Genomic DNA, 21856 nt, shown 5'->3' with positions numbered 1-21856 from the left:
CATCAGCAAGGAAGGCTAGGAGAATTTTTAAGGCAAATAGTGCTTTAGCAAAGCCTCAAGAGGTATTTTTGGGGTCTGGAAGATGAACTACTATGGCAAAAATGGAGAAGAATACTGGTTCCAAAAGCAGACAGGTGACACTTCCCAGAATCTTTGATTTCCGAGTAGGCAGTGCAGTCACTCCTACATTTGATCGGTCTGTAATTTGGACTGCGTGGACTAGCCGGTTCTCTGCAGTAAGACAAGATGTTTGAGTAGGAAAGTAGCACAACCAGCAGGTAGGTGTTTTGTTGTTGTGTGTGTTTTCAAGAGTTCTAATTTGGAGAGAAGTATCTAAGGAGCAAAACTGGAAAAAGGGGGACCAATTTGAAAATACCTGCTCCATAAAAAGGTAATAGGGTGCTTTAATTAAAGAATGGAAAAAACCAAATACATGTGGAAATTTTGCCAAAATAGATTAGACAGTTATTTATAAATTAAAAAAAAAAAAAAATTCCTGACTACCTGCCATGGGCTAGGCACTATTATAGGTGCTTGGGATACAGAAGTAAATAAAACAGCAAAAAATTCCTGTCCTTAAAGAACTTTTATTGTAATGTAGACTAAGACAAACTGATCAATGAATAACTACATTATACATTAAGTGATCGGTGCCCCAGAAAAAAAAAAAAAAACAGAGCAAGGCAAGGGGGACAGGGAGTGACTATTTGGAAAAGAAGGAAAACTGCCATTTTAAATAGGGTGGTCAGCATAGGCTTCACAAAAAAAGTAACATCAGAAGGAAGACTTGAAGAAAGAGAGGGCCGGGCGCGGTGGCTCAAGCCTGTAATCCCAGCACTTTGGGAGGCCGAGGCGGGTGGATCACGAGGTCAGGAGATCGAGACCATCCTGGCTAACATGGTGAAACCCCGTCTCTACTAAAAATACAAAAAACTAGCCGGGCGTGGTGGTGGGCGCCTGTAGTCCCAGCTACTCGGAGGCTGAGGCAGGAGAATGGCGTGAACCTGGGAGGCGGAGTTTGCAGTGAGCCGAGATCGCGCCACTACACTCCAGCCTGGGTGACACAGCGCGAGACTCCGTCTCAAAAAAAAAAAAAAAAAAGAAGAAAGAGAGGGAGTTAGCCATGCAGGCAATACCATTCCAGTCCTAAGAAACAGCCAGTTAAGGCCCTAAAGGGAACTTGTGTTGTAGATTCATGGAACAGCTAAGAGTCCAGTGTGGCAGAAGGAGAATCATTGAGGAGAATAACAGAAGAGATCAGAGAGGTAGTGGGACCAGACCATGTAGAGCCTTACAGACCCCTGAAAGGACTTAGGCTTCTAGCCTGAGAAAAGGGAAGTCATTGCAGGACTTTGAGCAGAGAAATGACATGATCTATGTTTTAAAATTATCACAGGGTTGGGAACTGGGTGCAGTGGCTCACACCTGTAATCCCAACACTTTGGGAGGCTGAAGCAGGAGGATCACTTGAGGCCAGGAGTTTAAGACCAGCCTGGGCAATAGAGTAAGACATAGAAATTCAAAAAATAAGCCAGACATGGTGGCACATGCCTGTAATCTCAGCTACTCAGGAGGCTGAGGCAGGAGGATTGCTTAAGCTCAGGAGTTCGAGGCTGCAGTGAGCCATGATCGCACCACTGTATTCCAGCCTGAGTGACAGGGTAAGATCCTGTCTCAAAAAAAAGGTAAATTATCACAGAGTTAGGAGACTAGATAATGAGTCAGACTGATCAGATTTTAAAAATTAATTGACAGAAAAATAAATGAACACAGAGGAATCTCACTAGACTATAAGACTGGGAGTGTGAAGTGGAAGCACAGGGATATTAATGCAGATGAAGGAGAAAAGGAGGAAGTATAAACAAAATGTCATGATACAATGAAACATAAAGACACTGTTCAACTTTCCTTAGATGAGGAATCCTTCATGGAAGCTTTTTTTAAACAGTAACTTATTCTTTATGTAGCACTTTATACTTTTTCAAAAATATTTTCATATCCCTTATCTCAGTTCACAAAATAGAGGAATTTCAGAATTAAACATGGAGCTCATAGATAAGTCCATCTCAAATGCTAGCATTTCTCTATGAGCTGTCACATGATATGACCAAGATCCCACAGCTCTTTAACAGTAGAATCGGGACCAGAAGCCAAGTCTGACACATCACCATATACACAACAGATACTACCATCTTTGTATTACACAATAGGACACTAAAGCCCAGGGAGGTCATAGCACATATAGAATCACACATAAGGCAGAGGAACAACCAAATTGAAAACCTAGCTATCAATTAACTCCAAGTCCAAAGTTGCTCAAGTAGAAGCAATCTTCTAAATAGTTTTTGCTTTATATTTTACCAGTGACACTGTAGCATACCTTTACCTTACTTCCTTTTTATATAAATTAGCATCTTATTTATCTTTACCCTAAATGCCTACAGTCCAAGTTCTGAGGCGTTTTTGATAGTTAACAGAGCTGTTAAAAGATTATAAGTAGAGGAGGTATAAACAGATTTGTACTTTAGATATACTAGTCTAGAGAAGTCTGGAAGGTGGGCACAAGGCAAGAGGTGAGGCAACCAGTTTGAAGGCTTCTGCACACGTCCACTCAAATGAGAAAGTTTAAAACAGAGCAGTGGAAGAAGGAAAGGGAGAGGAGAGGACATTGGAGACACACTAATGGTAAAATTTTTAAGACTTAACTGGATTGGGAAGGGGTGAAAGATAAAGGGATCAGGAGATAAGAAAAAGAAGAGTCAAGGATGATCCCAAGTTTCTTGCTTGGATAGTTAATGTACCATCGACTGAAATAGGGAATAGAAGAGAAACAGGTTTGGAGAGAGTTCACTTGTAGATAGGTTACCGTTAAGATTGGGGTAACCTGACTCATTTGGGTGGAATGTCTATCAAAGAGTCAGATATATGAATTTAGAGTTTAGAAAGAAGTCAGAGCAAGAGATTGAAACCATTAACACCTATGTGGTAAACATCTATGCAATATAGTTATTTCTCTTAAAGTTCTTTTTGAAAAAAGTTCTTATATGTCTAAAACAAACATATTACTTACTCTAACCAAAGCCTTACATATCTATACCTTGAAAACAAAAATCTTTCTTTACTGAATCTGGGTATACCTACCAGTGTGTAACCCTCTTCATCTGATTCAGGCTGAGACAAATCAGATTCACTCCTCGATTTCATCAGTCTATAATTTGGACTTGCATGGACTAGCCGGCTCTCTGCAGTAAGACTTTCACTCCTGTCTCACATGTACAAAAAAAAAAGTTTTTTGATATAGGACTGTTAGTGAACATAAAATTGAATGGAACTGGAGCACAGAGATAATATATACACAGTGAGGAGTAACGTCAGTTGACAGGAAATTCTGACTCTTATCTAAGCACAAAGCCCTTCTCAAAATAATTTGCATGTCACTAAACTACAGAGAGATGCAAGTAACTTCACATGCTTTTTCACTGCTGTTGTTTATATGTATGAAAAACTGTGCCTCATTTAATCAGAAATTTACAGTCCATGCTGAATCAGTATCAGTATTTACATTACTTTAAATTCATCCTACTCAATTTGCATTTCTTCTTTCATGTCTATGTTAACATCAGAACACTGTAACTCTGGAAACAAACCATTTCAGTGCATTAAGTAACACAGGGAAGTGAGTAGGTCATGTTTTCAGTGTCTAGTCAGTCCCACCTGGTCATAAGTCCACCCCCTTCAGAGGCACTTGTTGAAGGTTGCTGCAACTGTCCTTCTTCTCTTCGCTTCTGAAGCTCATCTATCACAGGACTTACTCCTAATATTAACAGGGCACACCGATGGATCACAGAGTTGCACGCAGCAGTGTACACATCCTGACCCTCAGGAAGGTCTGTGCTGACCCTTCGCTCTTGCTGAGACTGAGGAGGTGGATCATCAGCTCGAGCCCCAGACCCTGCCCCACTGTTCATTCTATCTCGGTCTCGGCTACGAGCTACTTCACGGGCTGAGAGGAAACACTGAAAGATTTCTGTAACATGCAACACAAAAACAAGGTCTTAACACATGGGGAGAGAAGAGCAAAGAAAATAACAATAAAAATAGTCAAAAAGTTTGGACCAAAAACTTACTGAAAGAGGGAAAAATTATTTTTTAGACATGATATACAACATAGTTAACTTAGTTAAAATTACATTTAAAATACATTAAAATACTGTATTTTCATTAAAAATTACATTAGGAAATACTAATCTGCCTTTATAGAATTTAAATGTGATCATATTTCAAATGTTATTAATGAATTAGATCAGTTATTGTCAACGTATGGTCCCAGACCAGCAGCACCCACATCATCTGGGTACTTGTTAGAAATGCATATTATCAGGCCCACCCCAGACCTTCTGAATCAGAACCTCTAGGAGCGGGGGCTCAGCAATCTGTGTTTTAAAGGCCCTTCAGCTGATTTTGAAGCCCACAAAAGCCTGTGAAGCACAAGGTTAGATAAAAATAACTGCTTATGGCCGGGCGCGGTGGCTCAAGCCTGTAATCCCAGCACTTTGGGAGGCCGAGACGGGCGGATCACGAGGTCAGGAGATCGAGACCATCCTGGCTAACACGGTGAAACCCTGTCTCTACTAAAAATACAAGAAAAATTAGCCGGGCGAGGTGGCGGGCGCCTGTAGTCCCAGCTACTCAGGAGGCTGAGGCAGGAGAATGGCGTGAACCCGGGGGGGCGGAGCTTGCAGTGAGCCGAGATCGCGCCACTGCACTCCAGCCTGGGGCACAGAGCAAGACTCCGTCTCAAAAAAAAAAAAAAATAAAAAAAATAACTGCTTATTTCTAAAACGTTCACAAGCTTGGTATGAAAAATTTGACGTTTCAAAAAAAAAAAAGAGAGAGACAAAATTTAAGTTATATTAGTTACAACAAAAGTTCCCTTTCCCTTTCCAAAGTCCATATAATCCCTAACATCTACACTTTGCTGTATCTTAAACACATTAAATAAGCATTGTCACTAAAGGTCTTTGCTGAAACAGAATTTAGTTTTAATATATGGGGCAAGATTGCCTCCAGAGTGAGATGGCATCACTAGGAATACCCATCTGACTCCAGCCTTTCCCTATTTCAAAGTGCAAAACATCAGTGGAGTTAACAAGGTTCTGATGCAGTGGTAGATATTTCACATTAGAAATTTTTTGCACAAATTTGGAGTGAAGACAGTATTCTTCTTTTTTTCTTTTTTTTTTGGAGATGGAGTCTCACTCTGTTGCCCAGGCTGGAGTGCAGTGGCATGATCTCGGCTCACTGCAACCTTCGCACCCAGGTTCAGTTCAAGCGATTCTCCTGCCTCAGCATCCTGAGTAGCTGGTATTACAGACGCGCGCCACCAGGTCAGGCTAATTTTTTGTATCTTTAGTAGAGACGGGGTTTTACCATGTTGGCCAGCCTGGTCTCAAACTCCTGACCTTGTGATCTGCCTGCCTCGGCCTCCCAAAGTGCTGGGATTACAGGTGTGAGCCACTGCACCCAGCCCAAAGACAGTATTCTTAATGGGAAACCCAGGCCAAAAAAGTTGGTAAAATACTAAATTCATCAGTTAATATGGAAGTACAAACTTTAAAAATTGATCTGTATATTTTATAAAATTGTGACAATATTTTTGTTATGCTATTAAAAGTCCCTTATTTCCACAAAAAGCAAAGCAATAAGCCCTCTCAAGAGTCCAGAACTAGAAATCAATTAAAGGGTTAAGAGAATGGTCATTGGTGTTTGGGGCAGACCTGGTTCTAATTCTAGCTGCTACTAACTGTGGCCCAAGTCATACAATTTCGCATCCTTAAACCTTAGTTCATCCATCTTTAGAATGAGGTAATATTAGAACTTTAGACAGCTGTGATAATGAGCTACTCTATGTAAAGAACTTGACCAGTGCCCAGCATATACAGATGCTCTAAAAGCACAGCTAGTTCCCAGATGACTATCATTTTTTACTGTAATTGAGGGTTATACTTTACTACATTTTCACCTTCAGTCTGCTTCCAGGAATTTCTAAACTAAGTTTATATTCAACTGCAAAAGTTCCCTCAGCCTAGGTTTGTAAAATGCAATTATTTTCCTTCCCCATCTCCAACTCCCTTTACTCCATTTGGACCTTTTTCCTTTTGTTTAAATCATGTTTAGTCTTGTTTCAAGCCCCCTCGAAAATCATTTTTAGAAGTATGCAGAACACAAATAAGTTGATAACAAAGTAAGTGCCAAGTTAATTCACAGATACAGACAATCTCAAAACCAAATGCATTGCTGACCATAATGTTTTAGGGTACAGATTGAATGCACACTTTAACTTGAAATAGCCAAATCACTCAAAAGATACTAATAAATGTTTTAAAAGCTTTGACACTTCTCTTTAAACATATAAATAATTACCTTTAAAAACTATCTGTAGCCATAAAGGTATGAAAAGTTTTATTCACCCAGTCAATAGCAGTCTCATGTATATTCCTGCTCCCTATCGAAAGAGCAGTGTAGTCAGTGGGTGAAATTTTTAATTTTAAAAGTTCCACACATGGAAAACAATATGGCTCTCCCAATAGGCATAGAAAGGGGCTCTCTTCCTCACCGCTCAGAGGTCTTCGAGGCTGATGGACAACTTGTTGCCTCAGAGGACATATTTTGAATGGCCCTATCCGATGACTCATGGGTTTCATTTTACGCATGAGGCTCAGTGAAGCAGGTACTGACATTCCTGCTTCCAGAGCTTCTCAGCCCTAAATACATAATCCAAAAGCATCAGAATAGTACTAGCACAGTTGTAGGAGCCCCTGAAATGTCAGCTAATACAAATTGAGATCACCAGCAGAATATAAAGTCCTTTTAGAAAAACTATGGAGAAAGTTTGCCTTTCTCTTTCAAGTTAGTTCCCCTATCAAAAAGCATGCCACCGTTTGTATCTAGAAAGTAAGAAGGGTATACTCACTGCCAGCTGTCATCACTTCATGTTCCCGTTCCTCCTCTTCATCCTCTGGCTCCGGATGCCCCTCTTCCCGGTCTCTCTCAGCCTGTTCTTCCATTTCAGCTTCTTCATCAATAGTTCGAGTAAATGAATGCTCCTGAGGATCAACATCTGCAGAGTCCTGGTTTTCTGATATCTTAAAGAAATTATCAGAAACTACACTAACTACATTTTTTCCAAAATCTTTTTAAAACTTTAAAAAACCTTAAATTTTTTATCATGGAAAATATTGATATCAGTAATAACAACAAACTTTACTACAAAAACCCAAAAGATACACTCTTAAAGATTAGAAATAATGTATGTACACAAAATATATACGGATACATATACGCTCCTCCTTCCTCATTACTTTGATTAAAATGTCATGCTGTAAATTTATTCATATCTATATTGCTATTCAGCTATAAATTCCTACAGAGCTGCAACTTAGTAAGTTGTGATGAACACAATACCAAGCACAAAAGGTAATTAAAGCACAGAATTTCCATTCCATTCCATTCTCTTCAAGTTGTTTATGTTACTATTACTCTGCATACATGTTTAATAACTCTAAATTTAAAACAGTATCAGTTTTCTTTTCTTTTCTTTTTTTCTTTAACTTTGCCCCTGAACAAACCAAAAATTAGAAATCTGCTAAGGACAATGTCGATTTTATTTCCCACAGTGGTTACTACCTAGCAGTCATCTAGATAAAGGAAAGAATCCTTAAAACAGATACTCAGTCATAAATATCATTCAATATAAAGCATAAATGAAAAACTTTAATTATATCCTCAGATCCATCATAAAAGTTACCTGTGACTCATGACCATTAAATAACTTAAGAATTTTACAGAGATGGGGATACTGAGTAGTCAGACTCACATAGTACGTCATTTATCCCCATATATGAGTTTCAAATCTGAGCCTCAACAAAATGGCAAATTAATACATTTCATGGACTTTCAAGGTCACCAACAAACAGATCCACAAATATTAAGTCAGTACATGCCAAAAGTCTACAAATAGAGAGACAGAGCTTGGTTTTTTAAATCTAAGGACTAAATAATGGAGTGCAAAGCATCTGATTAGTTAAGTTTCAAAGTAAGCACTACGAAGATGTTTTATTATCCAGGCTTGCATTTATAATTTTATGATCATGTTATCAAGATTACCAAGCACTTCAGAAATTATCTCCTTTTTGCTGCAAGAATTACTTCTGGACTGTTCTTAATAAGTAGTTTCGGCCGGGTGAGGTGGCTCACATCTATAATCCTAGCACTTTGGGAGGCCGAGGCAGGAGGATCACTTGAGGTGCTCAAACTCCTCACTTAAGGAGTTCAAAACCAGACTGGTGAATACGGTGAAACCCCGTGTCTACTAAAAATACAAAAAATTAGCAGGGCGTGGTGGTGTATGCCTGTAATCCCAGCTACTCGGGAGGCTGAGGCAGGAGAATCACTTGAACCCGGGTGGTGGAGGTTGCAGTGAGCCAAGATCGTGCCACTGCACTCCAGTCTGGGCGACAGAGCAAGACTCTGTCTCAAAAATAAAATAAAAAAATAAGTAGTTTCAATCTTCATTTCCAATGGTAGACAACTCTAATCATCATCAGGCCTACTTTCCTTATATCCAGCTAACAATGATTCCCCACTTGATTGTTACCCTTTGGTCCTAGTTGTGTCCTCTGGAACAAGAAACACATTTATTTCTTTTCTTACAGAGAAGCTCTTTAAGTATTTTTAAGGCAGCTATTATGTCATACACACACACACACACAACCCCCTCCTTGGTTTTCACTTCTCTAAGCTAAACATTTTTGATACTTTCTAGTACTTATATGACATAATTTTTGGACTTTATCAATCCAAGATATTTCTTAATGTCCCTTATAAATTATGGCACCCCAAATTAAACAGGGTAATTCAAATGTGGCCTGATCAGCACAAAGAGAGGAATAATAATTCCTACTATTTGAATCATTCCATTTGTTATTAATATTTATGCAGCCAACTAAACTTTCTTAGAATCCATATCGCACTTGGTAAATGTGAGGTTAAGTAAATCTCAAATCCTTTCCTTTTTTTTTTCTACTAGAAAAAGAACTACTTAACATGTATTGAACATATGCAACGACCAAGGCACATTTTTTTCTCACATAAACCAATTTAGAGCTAGCTCTCACAGCTTGCAGAAAAACATAGAAATTAATTGATTTCAAACTTTACCCATCTGTCCCGTGATGATGACCTGGTTTGAATAAGTTCAAGGTTCTTGCAAGCAAGTAAACGACTTCGAACTTTGTATACACAACGGTACACTTCTGATAAGTGTTTACCAGGTTGATATCTAAATGAAGAACCAAAATAGAAAAGTTACCTAATTTCTAACATCATGAGAGCAAATATTTGTCTGAGGATAGTTTTAAGTTACTTGCCGGCTTTCTCCACATGCTTGACTAAGTAAGTTTGTGTGTTTCAGAAGAGCTGCAAGAACAAATCTAGACACAGTGTCCAAGAGTGACTCATTACTTAAAGTTGCACTGTCCCAATCTGAAAATAAAAATGATGCATTGACATTTAAAAGGGCTCAGAAAACAGTTCAGAGGTAATTTTTATAGCTTTAGTCATCCAACACCTGAATTTTATCATCTTTCTAAACAGTTACTTAACAAATGCACCTCATTAGATCCCACTTACTGTTCCAAGTGCTGCGGATATAGCAGTGAACAAAACTAAATCCCTGATCTAACAGAGCTTATATTCTTAGGAGGAGGGGGGCGGGAGAGAATATTAAAAAGAAAACATTAATATGACAGTAAGTGCTGAGGAAAAATAAAGCAGGGTAAGGAGAACAGGCACTACTGTATATGTGGGATTACTATTTTATATAGGGTGGTTTGGGAAAGTTTCTGATAAGGTTACATTTGAGCAGAGATCTAAATGAAGTGGGGGAAGAAGCCATGTGAAACTGGGTCCCCTCAGAAAAACCTAGTGCAGAGGATCTGGGATGGGTTCAAGGAGGCCAGTGTGGCTGGGGCAAACCGTGCATGCACGGAATGGGTAGAAGACATCAGAGAGCTGGCTGAGGACCAGATCCCAATGGCCTTGCAGGCCAGTACAAGTCCTCCAGGTTTTACTCTGAGAAAAATGAGAAGCAGCATTAGAAGGCTTTGAACAGAGATACGACATGATCTGACTTGTATTTCTGACAGCTCGCTCTGCTGAGTGGAGAACTGACTTATAGGAACAGCAACAGCAGAAGTAATTATTGCAGCAATACAAGGGAGAAATGATAATGGCTCAGAAAAAGGTAAGAGCAGCGAAGGTAATGACAAGTGGCTGGAGAGTCCACATGTATTTTGAAGGTAGAATCGACAGGATTTGTTGATAGATCAGATGTGTGATGTGAGAATATGAGAGAAGTCAAAGGTGATTCTAAATATATTTAAAATGTAGTTGGCATTTACTGAGAAAGGAAGACCACAGGAGCAGTTTTGAGGGTAAGAAGCTGGAATCAGGAGTCTAGTTTTGAATACTTCCCATTAGACATTCTAGAGGAGATAGCGAGTAAACTAATCGCGTATACACATATCTGGTATTTGAAGCCATAAAAGTATATACTGTGAATACAAGTACATTTAAGTGGGTGAGAAATGAAACAACATTTCTTCAAATAGAAACAAAGACATGTAGTTGAAAACCCAAACAACATTAGATGATGAGGACTAGTCAGGCGCTTTTTCTTCCCATTCTTTTTTTTTTTTTTTTTTCTTAAAGAGGCAGTCTCACTCTGTGGTCCAGGCTGGAGTGCAGTGGTGACTGTATGGCTCACTACAGTCTCAAAACCCTGGGCTCAAGCGATCCTCCAGCCTTAGCCTCCTAAGTAGCTGGAGCTACAGGTGTGAGCTACCACACTTGGCCTCTTCCCGTTCTTTAATTCTATGTTGGCACACTAGTATTGTACTTTAACAATGTACATTTAACAACGTAGTACATTTCAAATGGGGGTGGGAGAGTTATTGTCCACTCTGCTCCCAGAGGGACTGCTAGTCTCTGTTCATTTGACAGATTTGCTAAATGTCTGGGCTACTTATAAACAAAACAAAACCAACCTCAAATTAATTTTGGTTCTTAATTCCTTCTTAAAACTCTCATCTCCAGAGATAAAAATGTTATATGTTGGTTTTCATTTCAGTATGCCTAAGTCAGAAATTTAAGTTCAGACTTATCCTGCTTTATTGGTAAAAAAAAAATTGACAAGGACAAATATGCCAGATTTTAAGAAAATCTTACAGCCCACAGAGAATCTTAGAATGACAGTCTGTATTATGTACTAATTTTTTCCTCATCAGGCTCTTAAGAAATAATCTGTTCCATGGAATTGCTTGCTATTCTGAGAACTGCTATGACTAAAAAATCCAACAAGACTCCATTTCAAGGAACCTAATATTCAATTTTAAAAGCACACTAAAATAACACCCTTTGTTGTGTTTTAAATTTAGCAGGTATTATTCTCCTACGCCATTTTAAAAATAATGGGTTCCTTTAAAACACCTTCATTAAAGTTATGCTCATTTCATACCAAAAAACAAGGAACGTTTCCACTAATTAGGAATAAAGTCTATGCTTGCAATGTACAAGCAATACAACAAACGGACCCATACAACAAGTTTTTATTCACCTTATATCTAGATTTTTTTTTAAGTTCTCACTTCAAGGTAATAAGTGATAACGTGGTATAGAAAACCTAACTGCATATCCCAAGAAAATGTTACAAATAAGAAATATCAGAAAATACACCTTAGAAAGTAAACTTTTTTCCTCCTCATTACTTTACTATTTCACCTCTGGTAGGAGTCACCATAACAGAATGAATGAATAAATGATTAAGAAACAAAACGGGGCCAGGTGCTGTGGCTCACACTTGTAATCCCAGCACTTTGGGAGGCCGAGGCGGGTGGATCACCTGAGGTCAGGAGTTCGAGACCAGCCAAGGCCAACATGGTGTAAACCCCATCTCTACTAAAAATACAAAAATTAGCTGGGTGTGGTGGTGCACACCTGTAATCCCAGCTACTTGGGAGGCTGAGGCAGGAGAATCGCTTGAACTGGGAAGGCAGAGGCTGCAGTGAGCTGGGATCACGCCACTGCACTCCAGCCTGGGTGACAAAAGCGAGACTCTGTCTCAAAAAAAAAAAAAAAAAAAGAAACAAAATGGATGAGATTAAACATTCAAAGGTGTCATCTTACTGGTAGATCTGAATAATACATATCTCATTTCATTTTCTTTATAAAAAATAAAGGCCAATAAAAAGTAAAAATGTATTTATTTTTGCCATTTTTATCACACAAGAAAGAAAATCCAAAAAAAAGGGACAAAACTAATGACAGGATAAGAGAATGACACAGAGAAAGAAAACTAGAGACAGGTGATTCTGAACAATTCTGATCATTGTTAAAAAAAAAAAAAAGGAGCTAAAAACAAATCAGGTACATTCTTTGAAAATATGTACATAAAATTAATTTTCTTTGTTGTTGTTGTTTTTTGATACAGAGTCTCACTCTGTCACTCAGGTTGGAATGCAGTGGTACAATCTCGACTCACTGCAACCTCCACCTCCTGGGTTCAAGTGACTGTTGTGCTTTAGCCTCCCGAATAGCTGGGATTACAGGCACACGCCACTACGACCGGCTAATTTTTTTCTATTTTTAGTAGAGACAGGGTTTCGCCATGTTGGCCAGGCTGATCTCGAATTCCTGGCCTCAAGTGATACCTCCCACCTCAGCCTCCCAAAGTGCTGAGATTACAGGCGTGAGCCACTGTGCCCAGCCTATAAAATTAATTTTCTTAATCAAATAATATTAGAAACTGAAATACCACCACAAACTTGCATAGTACTTTACCATGGTACTTAATAGTATATCTTATCTCAAACTGGTATCTTCACCAGCACTCTAGAGTAGGCAAAATGTTTTATAGATGAAGAAATACTGACCACACCTAGAGCTAAGACTTCTAAGTACACATCCTTTCAGTTATTAAACCAGGGCTTGCAAAGGGAAGATAATCGTTAAACAGACTCTTAATCGTTAACAGATCCATTTACATAGCATGGAATACAACAGTCCTCCCTTATCCATGGTCTTGCTTTTCATGGTTTCAGTTACTTGCGGTCAACTGTGGTCCAAAAATATTAAATGGAAAATTCCAGAAATAAACAATTCTTAACTTTTAAATTGCATGCCCTTTTAAGTAGTATGATGAAATCTCACCAAGTCACTTAGTAACCCTCTTGGTTATACAATCTACTGCCGCAGTATCACAGTGCTTGTGTTCAAGTAACCCTTATTTTACTTAATACTGGCCCCAAAATGCAAGAGTAGTAATTCAGTTAGCATATTATTGTAATTGTTCTATTTTATTATTGTTGTTGTTAATGTCTTACTATGCTTAATTTACAAATTAAACTTTATCATGGGCAAGTATGTACACACAGGAAAAAAAGTAATGTATATAGAGTACGGTACTACCTGTGGTTCCAGGCAACCTACTGGGAGTCTTGGAACATGTCACCTGCAGATATACGGAGACTACTATACTTTAGTAAAATGATTACCTACAAATGTATTATATAAATCTCAATTTTCACACAGTAGGTTTAAGTGGAATACATGTATATAAAAAAACAGTTACACTATTTTCCACAAAGGGAAAAACAAATTGTTTAAAAGTGTTATTCATAAAATACCTTTTCCTACGCGATCCGTATGAGTTTCACTTACATATCTTGCAAATATATTTGTGAGCACTATGAGCTAACTACAAATTTACTCCCTTTAGCTTATTTATCTTACCTTTACTAACAGCATAGTCCTGCATGCTGATCCAAAGGCTTCGGGCAGGCTCTTTAGAACAACCCAATGCCAAGTCTACATAGACAGCAATTTCAGGCCGCAATTTATAATCAAAAGGCTTCTGTTCTTCATTTCCAGAAAGTGCTACTTCTAATAGGCAACTCATACATTTATCTAAAAAAAATACTCACGTTACCAATTTTAACATCATAAATTCTGGTGCTACAAATAAAATCTTACCACATTTATTTAATGATTATGAAATGATAAACTACAAACCATTTTAAGTAAACGTTACCAAGGTAAAGTCCTTTAATGTTTTACAGTTGGAGGTGGTAACAACCCTCTTACATTCTCCAGAAGGATGTGACACTCTACCAACTGTGACACTCCAAAAAAAAACTCTGGCATTTTGCAGTCAAATGTTTTACCTCTGAGCTATACCCCCAAGCTCTGGCATTTTGGCAAGCAGAGGCCAAAGAAACTAAATGTCCTACACATGCAACAGTCTTGTGTAACAAAAAACCACCTTGTTCAAAATGGAATGATACCCTCTTTGAGAAACGAGGAAACACTGAAAAAGAGACTAGACCATTTTTTTATAGACTTAAGTAAAAATAATCAGTTAAAAATGATCCATGTAAAAGATACCATGAACAATTTCTCAACTGATATTTATATTTGTACAGGTGGTTCCTAACTTTCCAGTGGGACATTTGACATTCAGAATTCATTTCACATTTAAAAAACAAAGAAAACCATGTTCTAAGTGATGATGAGGTTCTTGGGCTAGTATCAAAAATCAATTTAACCCATAATATAACTAAATTACTGTATTGTTATAATTTTAAAAGGGATAATACCTTTTTCTAATACATACAAATAAACAAAATTTTAATAGTTTCATGATTTTATAATTTAAAAAGTGAAAATAACATTAAACAGAAATTGATTTTATTCATATTAAAGGCCAGTTTAATTGAGTAAATATAGAAGAAATATCAGGAGGGTAGAGATAGAGATACTTTTGTTCTCAGGAGGTCCTTTAGGACTGTCACAAGGTTAAACACTGACAGCAGTGGAACTATCTTTATCATGTTAAATACCCCCTTGAAAAACCATGATTTTACTTTCTTTAACAAAATGTTTCATAAACACCAGTCCAGCATCATCAGCCATGGCCAAAATCACTTTCTGGTTCATAAATGAAATGATGAATGTACACACATATTTGGAAACGGAGGAAAATCCTCAACTGCTTCCCTCACTCCCACTCTCCAACCCTCCAAATCCCAAAGCATACTCTTTCTTTTTGTTTTTTCTTTTCTTTTCAGCTCTCCTTCTTTTCTCCTTTCCTCTCAATCTCTCTTAGACTTTCCTTCATGGACATATTGAGTCCCTTTCTCTTATCAGAGAAATAATAAATTTTAGAACTAATAATATCATGTAGCCTGTCTAATCCGAATCATTATTTTATAGAACCAAAATGAGAAGCCTAGAGAGATTAAAGGACCAATTCTAGATAAAACAACTGGATTATCTGGGGTACCAGGTAAGTCTTCATGTTCAGTCTAAGAACTAGTCTGCCAGCAATATATACAAATGGAAGATGATGCAGAAGGGAAATCTTAAAGGCACTTTAAGTGGCGAAGAAAAAATTAGGACATAATATAATGTCAGCATGAAAGCAAGACAGGCTGGGAGGAAAAGAGGCTGCCACTCACATCTTAGGGGTGCTGCACTGATAAGTCATAGTTAAGTACTCTTACAGGGCTTTACATTCTGTGAAGCAGTTTCATAACCTCCAAGTCTTGGAAGATAAGTGATGAAGCATTGAGTTAGATGACTTGCTCGAAATGAGTGATAAATATGACAGAGTAGGACCAGACCTCCAATTTCTATTTCCTTTGGGGGCTCTTTTCACCATACTGTGCTGCAGGATTTAACCATTTTTCTTAGGGCTCCAAGTCATAGCCCCAGATTCCCTACACTGCTCATGTTGCAATTGGTGCCTGTCAGTTCTCTATTCAGCAAACTCAGAATAGAGAAATCTTCAACTGAGGTACAAACAGGCATGTATTTTAAATGCTGCAGAGAAGCACATTACCCAATTGAGGAGTGTCCATTTCTACACCATCACTGAACAGTGGCGTTTTCATCCAATATGCAGTGTCCTGTTCCTCTGGAGACACGGGTGAGCCCTGAAGCATGCCACCAAGACATCGCCCAATAAGGAGAGCAATTGTTCTTTCTAGATCCACAAGCCATACCCAGGACTGAGCTGGCTGCGGTAATGGCAGACCAGCAGGATCAATTAGTTCTGGCCCTCCTAAAGACAAAATCATTAGTTATTGTGTCTTTATCTGGTACTTTTAAGATTCAGAATATTTCTCATGGTCACCTACTGTATTGCAGTAAGATACTGATGTAAAATACTTTATGATGAAAACACAAATTATAATACTTTCTGTATTTTTTCTCTTTACCAGACTGATTTAAAATAATATCCAGAGAAGTTATGCTATCAAACAAAATTTTCCTTGGTAAAGTTACTAATTTTAAGATAAACATTAAAACAACATATGACAACATTATTCCGATCAATTATATTCCTACTTTTCATTATCCAGATCAAAATTCACTATCTTTAGGGAGTACTCTGAGTTTCTTCCTCCAAAATCAACACACAAATTTATCCATTAAAATGACATTCAAGATTGTTTAATGCTTTTTAAGGCTTGAATTCAGAATTGTCTTAATACTAAGCTCCAGACCCATGCTTTCCTTTTTTTAGGGGGTGGGGACAGAGTCTCGTTCTGTCACCCAGGCTGGTGTGCAGTGGCGTGAACTTGGCTCACTGAAACCCCTGCCTCCCAGGTTCAAGCAATTCTCCTGTCTCAGCCTCCCAAGTAGCTGAGAGTATAGGCGTGCACCACCATACATGGCTAATTTCTTTATTTTTAGTAGAGGGGGGTTTCACCATGTTGGCCAGGCTGGTCTTGAATTCCTGACCTCAGGTGATCTGGCAGCCTCAGCCTCCCAAAGTGCTGGTAATACAGGTGTCAGCCATCACACCCGGCCCAGACCCATGCTTTCTTATTGTACATTTGTTCTTAGAAGTTCTTGACTTCACGAAATGACAGCAATAAGGAACCCATACCAATGAAATAAAAAGAGATTAACAAATCCAAAAAGTAGTTATTTGAAATGATAATGGATAAGTTATCTAAAAGGAAAATGGATAAACGATTAATAAAATTACTCAAGAAAAAAAGATGGCACAAATTCAAAAAATAGGAATAAAGCAGATATAACCACAGATATACTAGAGATTTTTTAAAACCATGAATATTATAAACAACTTTATGCCAATAAATTTGAAACCAACAAAATAACATTCCTAGAAAAATATACATTTCCAAAATGGACTGGAGAAGAAACATAAGATGGAAGGGAACATTAACCACTAAAGAATGAAAATTGTCAGAGTCTGTCTACAAACAAAACACCAGGGCCAGATAGTTTCATAGATAAATTCTTCTAAACCTTCAGGAAGAGATAACCCCTACCTTACACAAATTATTTCAGTGAACAGGAATAAAAGGAAGTTCCACGTTCATGGTATGAGATTAGTGTAATTTTGATAGTAAACACTAGGAAAGGATAGCATGAAAAAATGAAATTATAGAAAAATATCAGTTATAAACACAGATGAAAAAAATAAAATAAAATGACACGTTACTCACCTGATAGAAATAGACCGAATCTTAGCAAGTTCTGAGATACTTTAAAAAAGAAGAAACTGGCCGGGCGCAGTGGCTCACGCCTGTAATCCCAGCACTTTGGGAGGCTGAGGTGGGCGGATCACGAGGTCAAGAGTTCAAGAACAGCCTGGCCAACATGATGAAACCCTGTCTCTACTAAAAATACAAAAATTAGCCGGGCGTAGTCGTGCACGCCTGTAATCCCAGCTACTCGGGAGGCTGAGGCAGGAGAATTGCTTGAACCCTGGAGGCAGAGGTTGCAGTGAGGTAAGATCGTGCCACTGCACTCCAGCCTAGGTGACAGAGCGAGACTCCACCTCAAAAAAAAAAAAAAAAAAAAAGAATAAACCTGGAAAAACTCCATATAAAGCCTAATCAACATCCTGATATGGCTGTAAACTTGACACTTGGACTAATTGACACTTGATCACTGAACTGTATAATGTTAAAATAAGATAGGCCCTCAAGGTCATCTTTCCAACCCCAGCGCTTTTCCTTTTATGCTCCAGTCCAGGATTCCTTCCAATAAAATAAGAGGCCTTACTTAAACTTGAAAAGTTTTTAAGATTTCAGTGACGAAACTCCTTTGATAGCCTTGGGATAGATAGACTCCAATGGAAAAACACAGTGATGTGTGCAACAGGAACAACTTTTGTCAAGGGCATTATTTGCTCTTTTATTGTCTTTACTTACCATGAAGAGGCCACTGTAACTCCTGGTCTTCTAAAAGATCAGCAGCTGGCAGGAGTCTATTAAGGCAATCAAGAGGTGGCAACAAGTCGAGGAGGTAACTCAATAAAGGCCGAGCCACTGACACAGGGAGTAACAGCAGGGAGTTAACAATCTGGCAGAGCATACTGCCAGCAGCTGAGACGTATATCACATCTATGAAGGGAAAGAAATTAAACATGGGACAATCGTTTCAAATGAACTTTTGAAAAAGGAACCTAAGAAATATTATTTTAGCCTGGAACTAGAGTAGACTCATTCAATAATTCTCTGTTGAACACCCACCTGGTAGCTGATGTAGTATCAGTGTTTATTCACTTTCAGAAAGTACACCAACAAACACTTTATAGCAAAGCATATGCATCCTCCATACCAACAAATTGAAAGGATTATAAATGTTTTCCTTAAAATGCATTATCAATTTCTCATTCGTTAATTTATCTTCATTTTATAATTTACCCAAGAAATATTTACTGACATACCAGGCACAGTTCTAGGTGAAAGGGATACAGCTATGAGCAAAGCAGTCAAAACTTCCTGTCCTCTTGGTGTTTACCTGCTAGTGAGGGAAAGTTTTCATATTTTTTAAACTAAATTTACTTTTTTAAAAATCGAGATCACCTTAAAACATGTGTTTTTATAATCCATATTGGTTTTAAATCAATTTTGTTTCAATATTTCATTGTATATCAGGGCAGAGAGGGCCATTCAGAAATGAGCTCAGTTTGAACATATTTTAGTTGCTGTGGAACAGCCAATTGGAGGTATCTAATGTGGAATGGTTTCAGTTTCATAGCTTGTTCCTTTCATTCTTTTTTTAGTGGGGGAACTTCAGAGGTGGCTGGTTTTATATAAACATTAAATTTTGGTTGTCTTTTGGATAACAAAGAAAAGACACCCAGTATGCAATTAAAGAATGGCTCTAGGACTCAGGAAAGGTGTTCTCAGCTAGATGGAAATACAGGAGTCATTAATATATACATGGTTGTTAAAGACACTGAAACTAGATAAGACCATTGTGGGAGGAAAGAGAATTGAAGGCAAAATTCGGAGGATGCTCAACATTAGAGGGCATGTCCAAGGAAGAGGAGCCTATAGAAACCCACTGAAAAAGAGGAGTCAGAGGAAAGAGAAAAAAGGACTGTGACTACACAGAAGCCCAAAGAATTTCAAGAAGGAAAGTGAAAAAATGGTAAATGCTGAAGAGAAAGGTAAAGAAACAACAGGTTTAAAAAAAAAAAAAAGAGATTAAAAAATCTTACTTTATGCCATTTAAAATTAATCTTTTTGAGTTTATATCATCCAGTGCCTTTAAATTAGGCCTCTGTCATGCCAAGTAGACTCTTTTCAAGATCAGTCACTGCTAACACTACCCTCAAACCAAGACTAAAGGAATCTTCAATAGAAAGGAGATTCAAGACCGTTCCTATTCATCAGAGGCTTCTGGTCCTCTTAAGACTTTGGAAAGGCAAGTATTCTTGCTTCTTAATGACTGATTAAATTTGAAATGAAATACCAAACTCACCTCTTAACTTTTGTCCAACACTGCCATTCCAAGGACTTTCTTTGAGCAAATTTGCAGAACGTGAATAAATATCTGTGGCATGAGGCAACAAAAGCTGAAGATGTTTATGAAGCAATGCCACACTGCTTGAGTTCTAAGGAGAAAAAAAGTTCCTAAATTACTACTTTGAAAGATTCAACATACAAAAATACCATGGCCTATCCAAATATCTGAGTTTCAAGGTCCTGATAGATCACCATAAAAGACAAATAATCACATACCTCACTAATGTTATTGATATGGCAAAATGCCAGCAGCTGTTTCTGTAGTGAACATAGCAGTTCATGAAGATGAGCAGGCTGACTGTTTTCTGATGATGATGTTCCAAGTAGAAATTTATCACTATTCTTTTCTAGCTCGCCAAATGCTTGATCCTAAAATGACACACACAACCTACCATAAATCTGATTTAAGCAGCATTATATGGGCCAGGTGCAACGGCTCATGCCTGTAATCCAGCACTTTGGGAGTCTGAGGCAGGCAGATCACCTGTAGTAAGGAGGTTGAGACCAGCCTGGCCAACATGGTGAAACCCTGGTCTCTACTAAAAATACAAAAATTAGCTGGGCATGGTGGCGGGCGCAGGAGGCAGAGGTTGCAGTGAGCCAAGATTGCACCATCACACTCCAGCCTGGACGACAAGAGTGAAACTATGTCTCCAAAAAAAAAAAAAGAGCCGGGCGCAGGAGCTCACACCTGTAATCCCAGCACTTTGGGAGGCCAAGGTGGGCAGATCACGAGGTCAGGAGATCGAGACCATGGTGAAACCCCGTCTCTACTAAAAATACAAAAAATTAGCCTGGCATGGGTGGTGGCGGGCATCTGTAGTACCAGCTACTTGGGAGGTTGAGGCAGGAAGATGGTGTGAACCCGGGAGGTGGAGCTTGCAGTGAGCAGAGATCACGCCACTGCATTCCAGCCTAGGTGACAGAATGAGACTCTGTCTCAAACAAAACAAAACAAAAGCATTATATCCTTTCACCCATTACCAATTTTTAAATATTTGCTATAATCCTTATGATACTAGCTATTAGATGGTAAAATTCATCAAGCTACTTCTATTTTTTTCCATTAAAAAAAATAAAAGCAGCTGGGTGCGGTAGCTCACACCTATAGTCCCAACACTTTGGGAGGCCGAGGTGGAAAGACTGCCTGAGGCCAGGAGTTCAAGACCAGCATGGGCAACACAGCAATACTTCATCTCTACAAATGTTTTTTTTGTTGTTTGTTTTTAATTAGCTTAGCATGGTGGTGCACACCTCTAGTCCCAGCTACTTGAGAGGCTGAGGTGGGAGGACCACTTGAGCCCAGGAGTTCGAAGCTGTAGTGAGCTATGATGGTGCCACTGTATTCCAGCCTGGGCAACAGAAAGCCTGTCTCTAATAAAATTAAAATTAAAAAAGAGATATGACAACTAAATATAATGTGTGATTCTGCACCAGATCATGAAGGGGAAGGGCTGGGATCAGAAACTGCTATAAAGGACATTATTGGGGCAACTGTAGAAATGTAAATGTAGACTATATATTAAATAACAGTTCTGTATCAATGTTAAATTTTCCGAATTCAATAATTATTCTGTTGTTACGTAAGAAAATGTCCTGGTTTTTTAAAAATACATACTTAATATATGCTTAAATACTTAGGGGCAGCCAGCCATCTGCAATTTACTCTCAAATGATTTAGAGAGAGAAAACAAATTTGGCTGAAGAGCACAGGGGAATTCTTTGAATGATTCCTGTAACTCCTCGTGAGTTTTAAATTACTTCAAGTTAAAAATATTTTTTAAAAAGAGATGCTTAGTGTATTTAGAAAATATCAAAACTCTATTTTAAAAAGTTAAAAGAGGCCGGGTGCAGTGACTCACGCCTGTAATCCCAGCACTTTGGGAGGCCGAGGCGGGCAGATCACGAGGTCAGGAGATTGACATCATCCTGGCTAATGCAGTTTT

At 38.3% G+C, this 21856-nt stretch overlaps 1 protein-coding gene across 11 annotated transcripts in view; it reads right to left on the bottom strand.

Moving 5' to 3' along the window:
• HERC1 (HECT and RLD domain containing E3 ubiquitin protein ligase family member 1) overlaps window positions 1–21856 on the bottom strand; it is a 221373-nt gene that overhangs the window by 97529 nt on the left and 101988 nt on the right. For 8 of the 11 annotated variants that reach the window (XR_004185128.1, XM_009210354.4, XM_003901041.5 and 5 more), the window contains exons 15-24: window positions 20127–20279; window positions 19867–19999; window positions 18306–18497; window positions 15956–16177; window positions 13849–14022; window positions 9429–9543; window positions 9220–9340; window positions 6974–7145; window positions 3715–4054; window positions 3142–3262 (exon numbers count right to left, since the gene is read on the bottom strand). Coding sequence is in view for 10 of the 11 variants with exons in the window: in XM_009210354.4 (XP_009208618.2) it covers window positions 3142–3262; window positions 3715–4054; window positions 6974–7145; window positions 9220–9340; window positions 9429–9543; window positions 13849–14022; window positions 15956–16177; window positions 18306–18497; window positions 19867–19999; window positions 20127–20279 (1743 nt within the window). In the remaining variant the exon portion in view is untranslated. The remainder of the gene's footprint in view (window positions 1–3141; window positions 3263–3714; window positions 4055–6973; window positions 7146–9219; window positions 9341–9428; window positions 9544–13848; window positions 14023–15955; window positions 16178–18305; window positions 18498–19866; window positions 20000–20126; window positions 20280–21856) is intronic. The other 3 variants (XM_017960689.3, XM_017960690.3, XM_017960691.3) reach the window with 1 other exon arrangement.

This window comes from Papio anubis, chromosome 7, assembly GCF_008728515.1.
Source record: "Papio anubis isolate 15944 chromosome 7, Panubis1.0, whole genome shotgun sequence".
NCBI classification, from domain to species: domain Eukaryota; kingdom Metazoa; phylum Chordata; class Mammalia; order Primates; family Cercopithecidae; genus Papio; species Papio anubis.
Note: the sequence above shows the minus strand (reverse complement) of the source record. Positions and strands in the feature narration are given on the sequence as shown.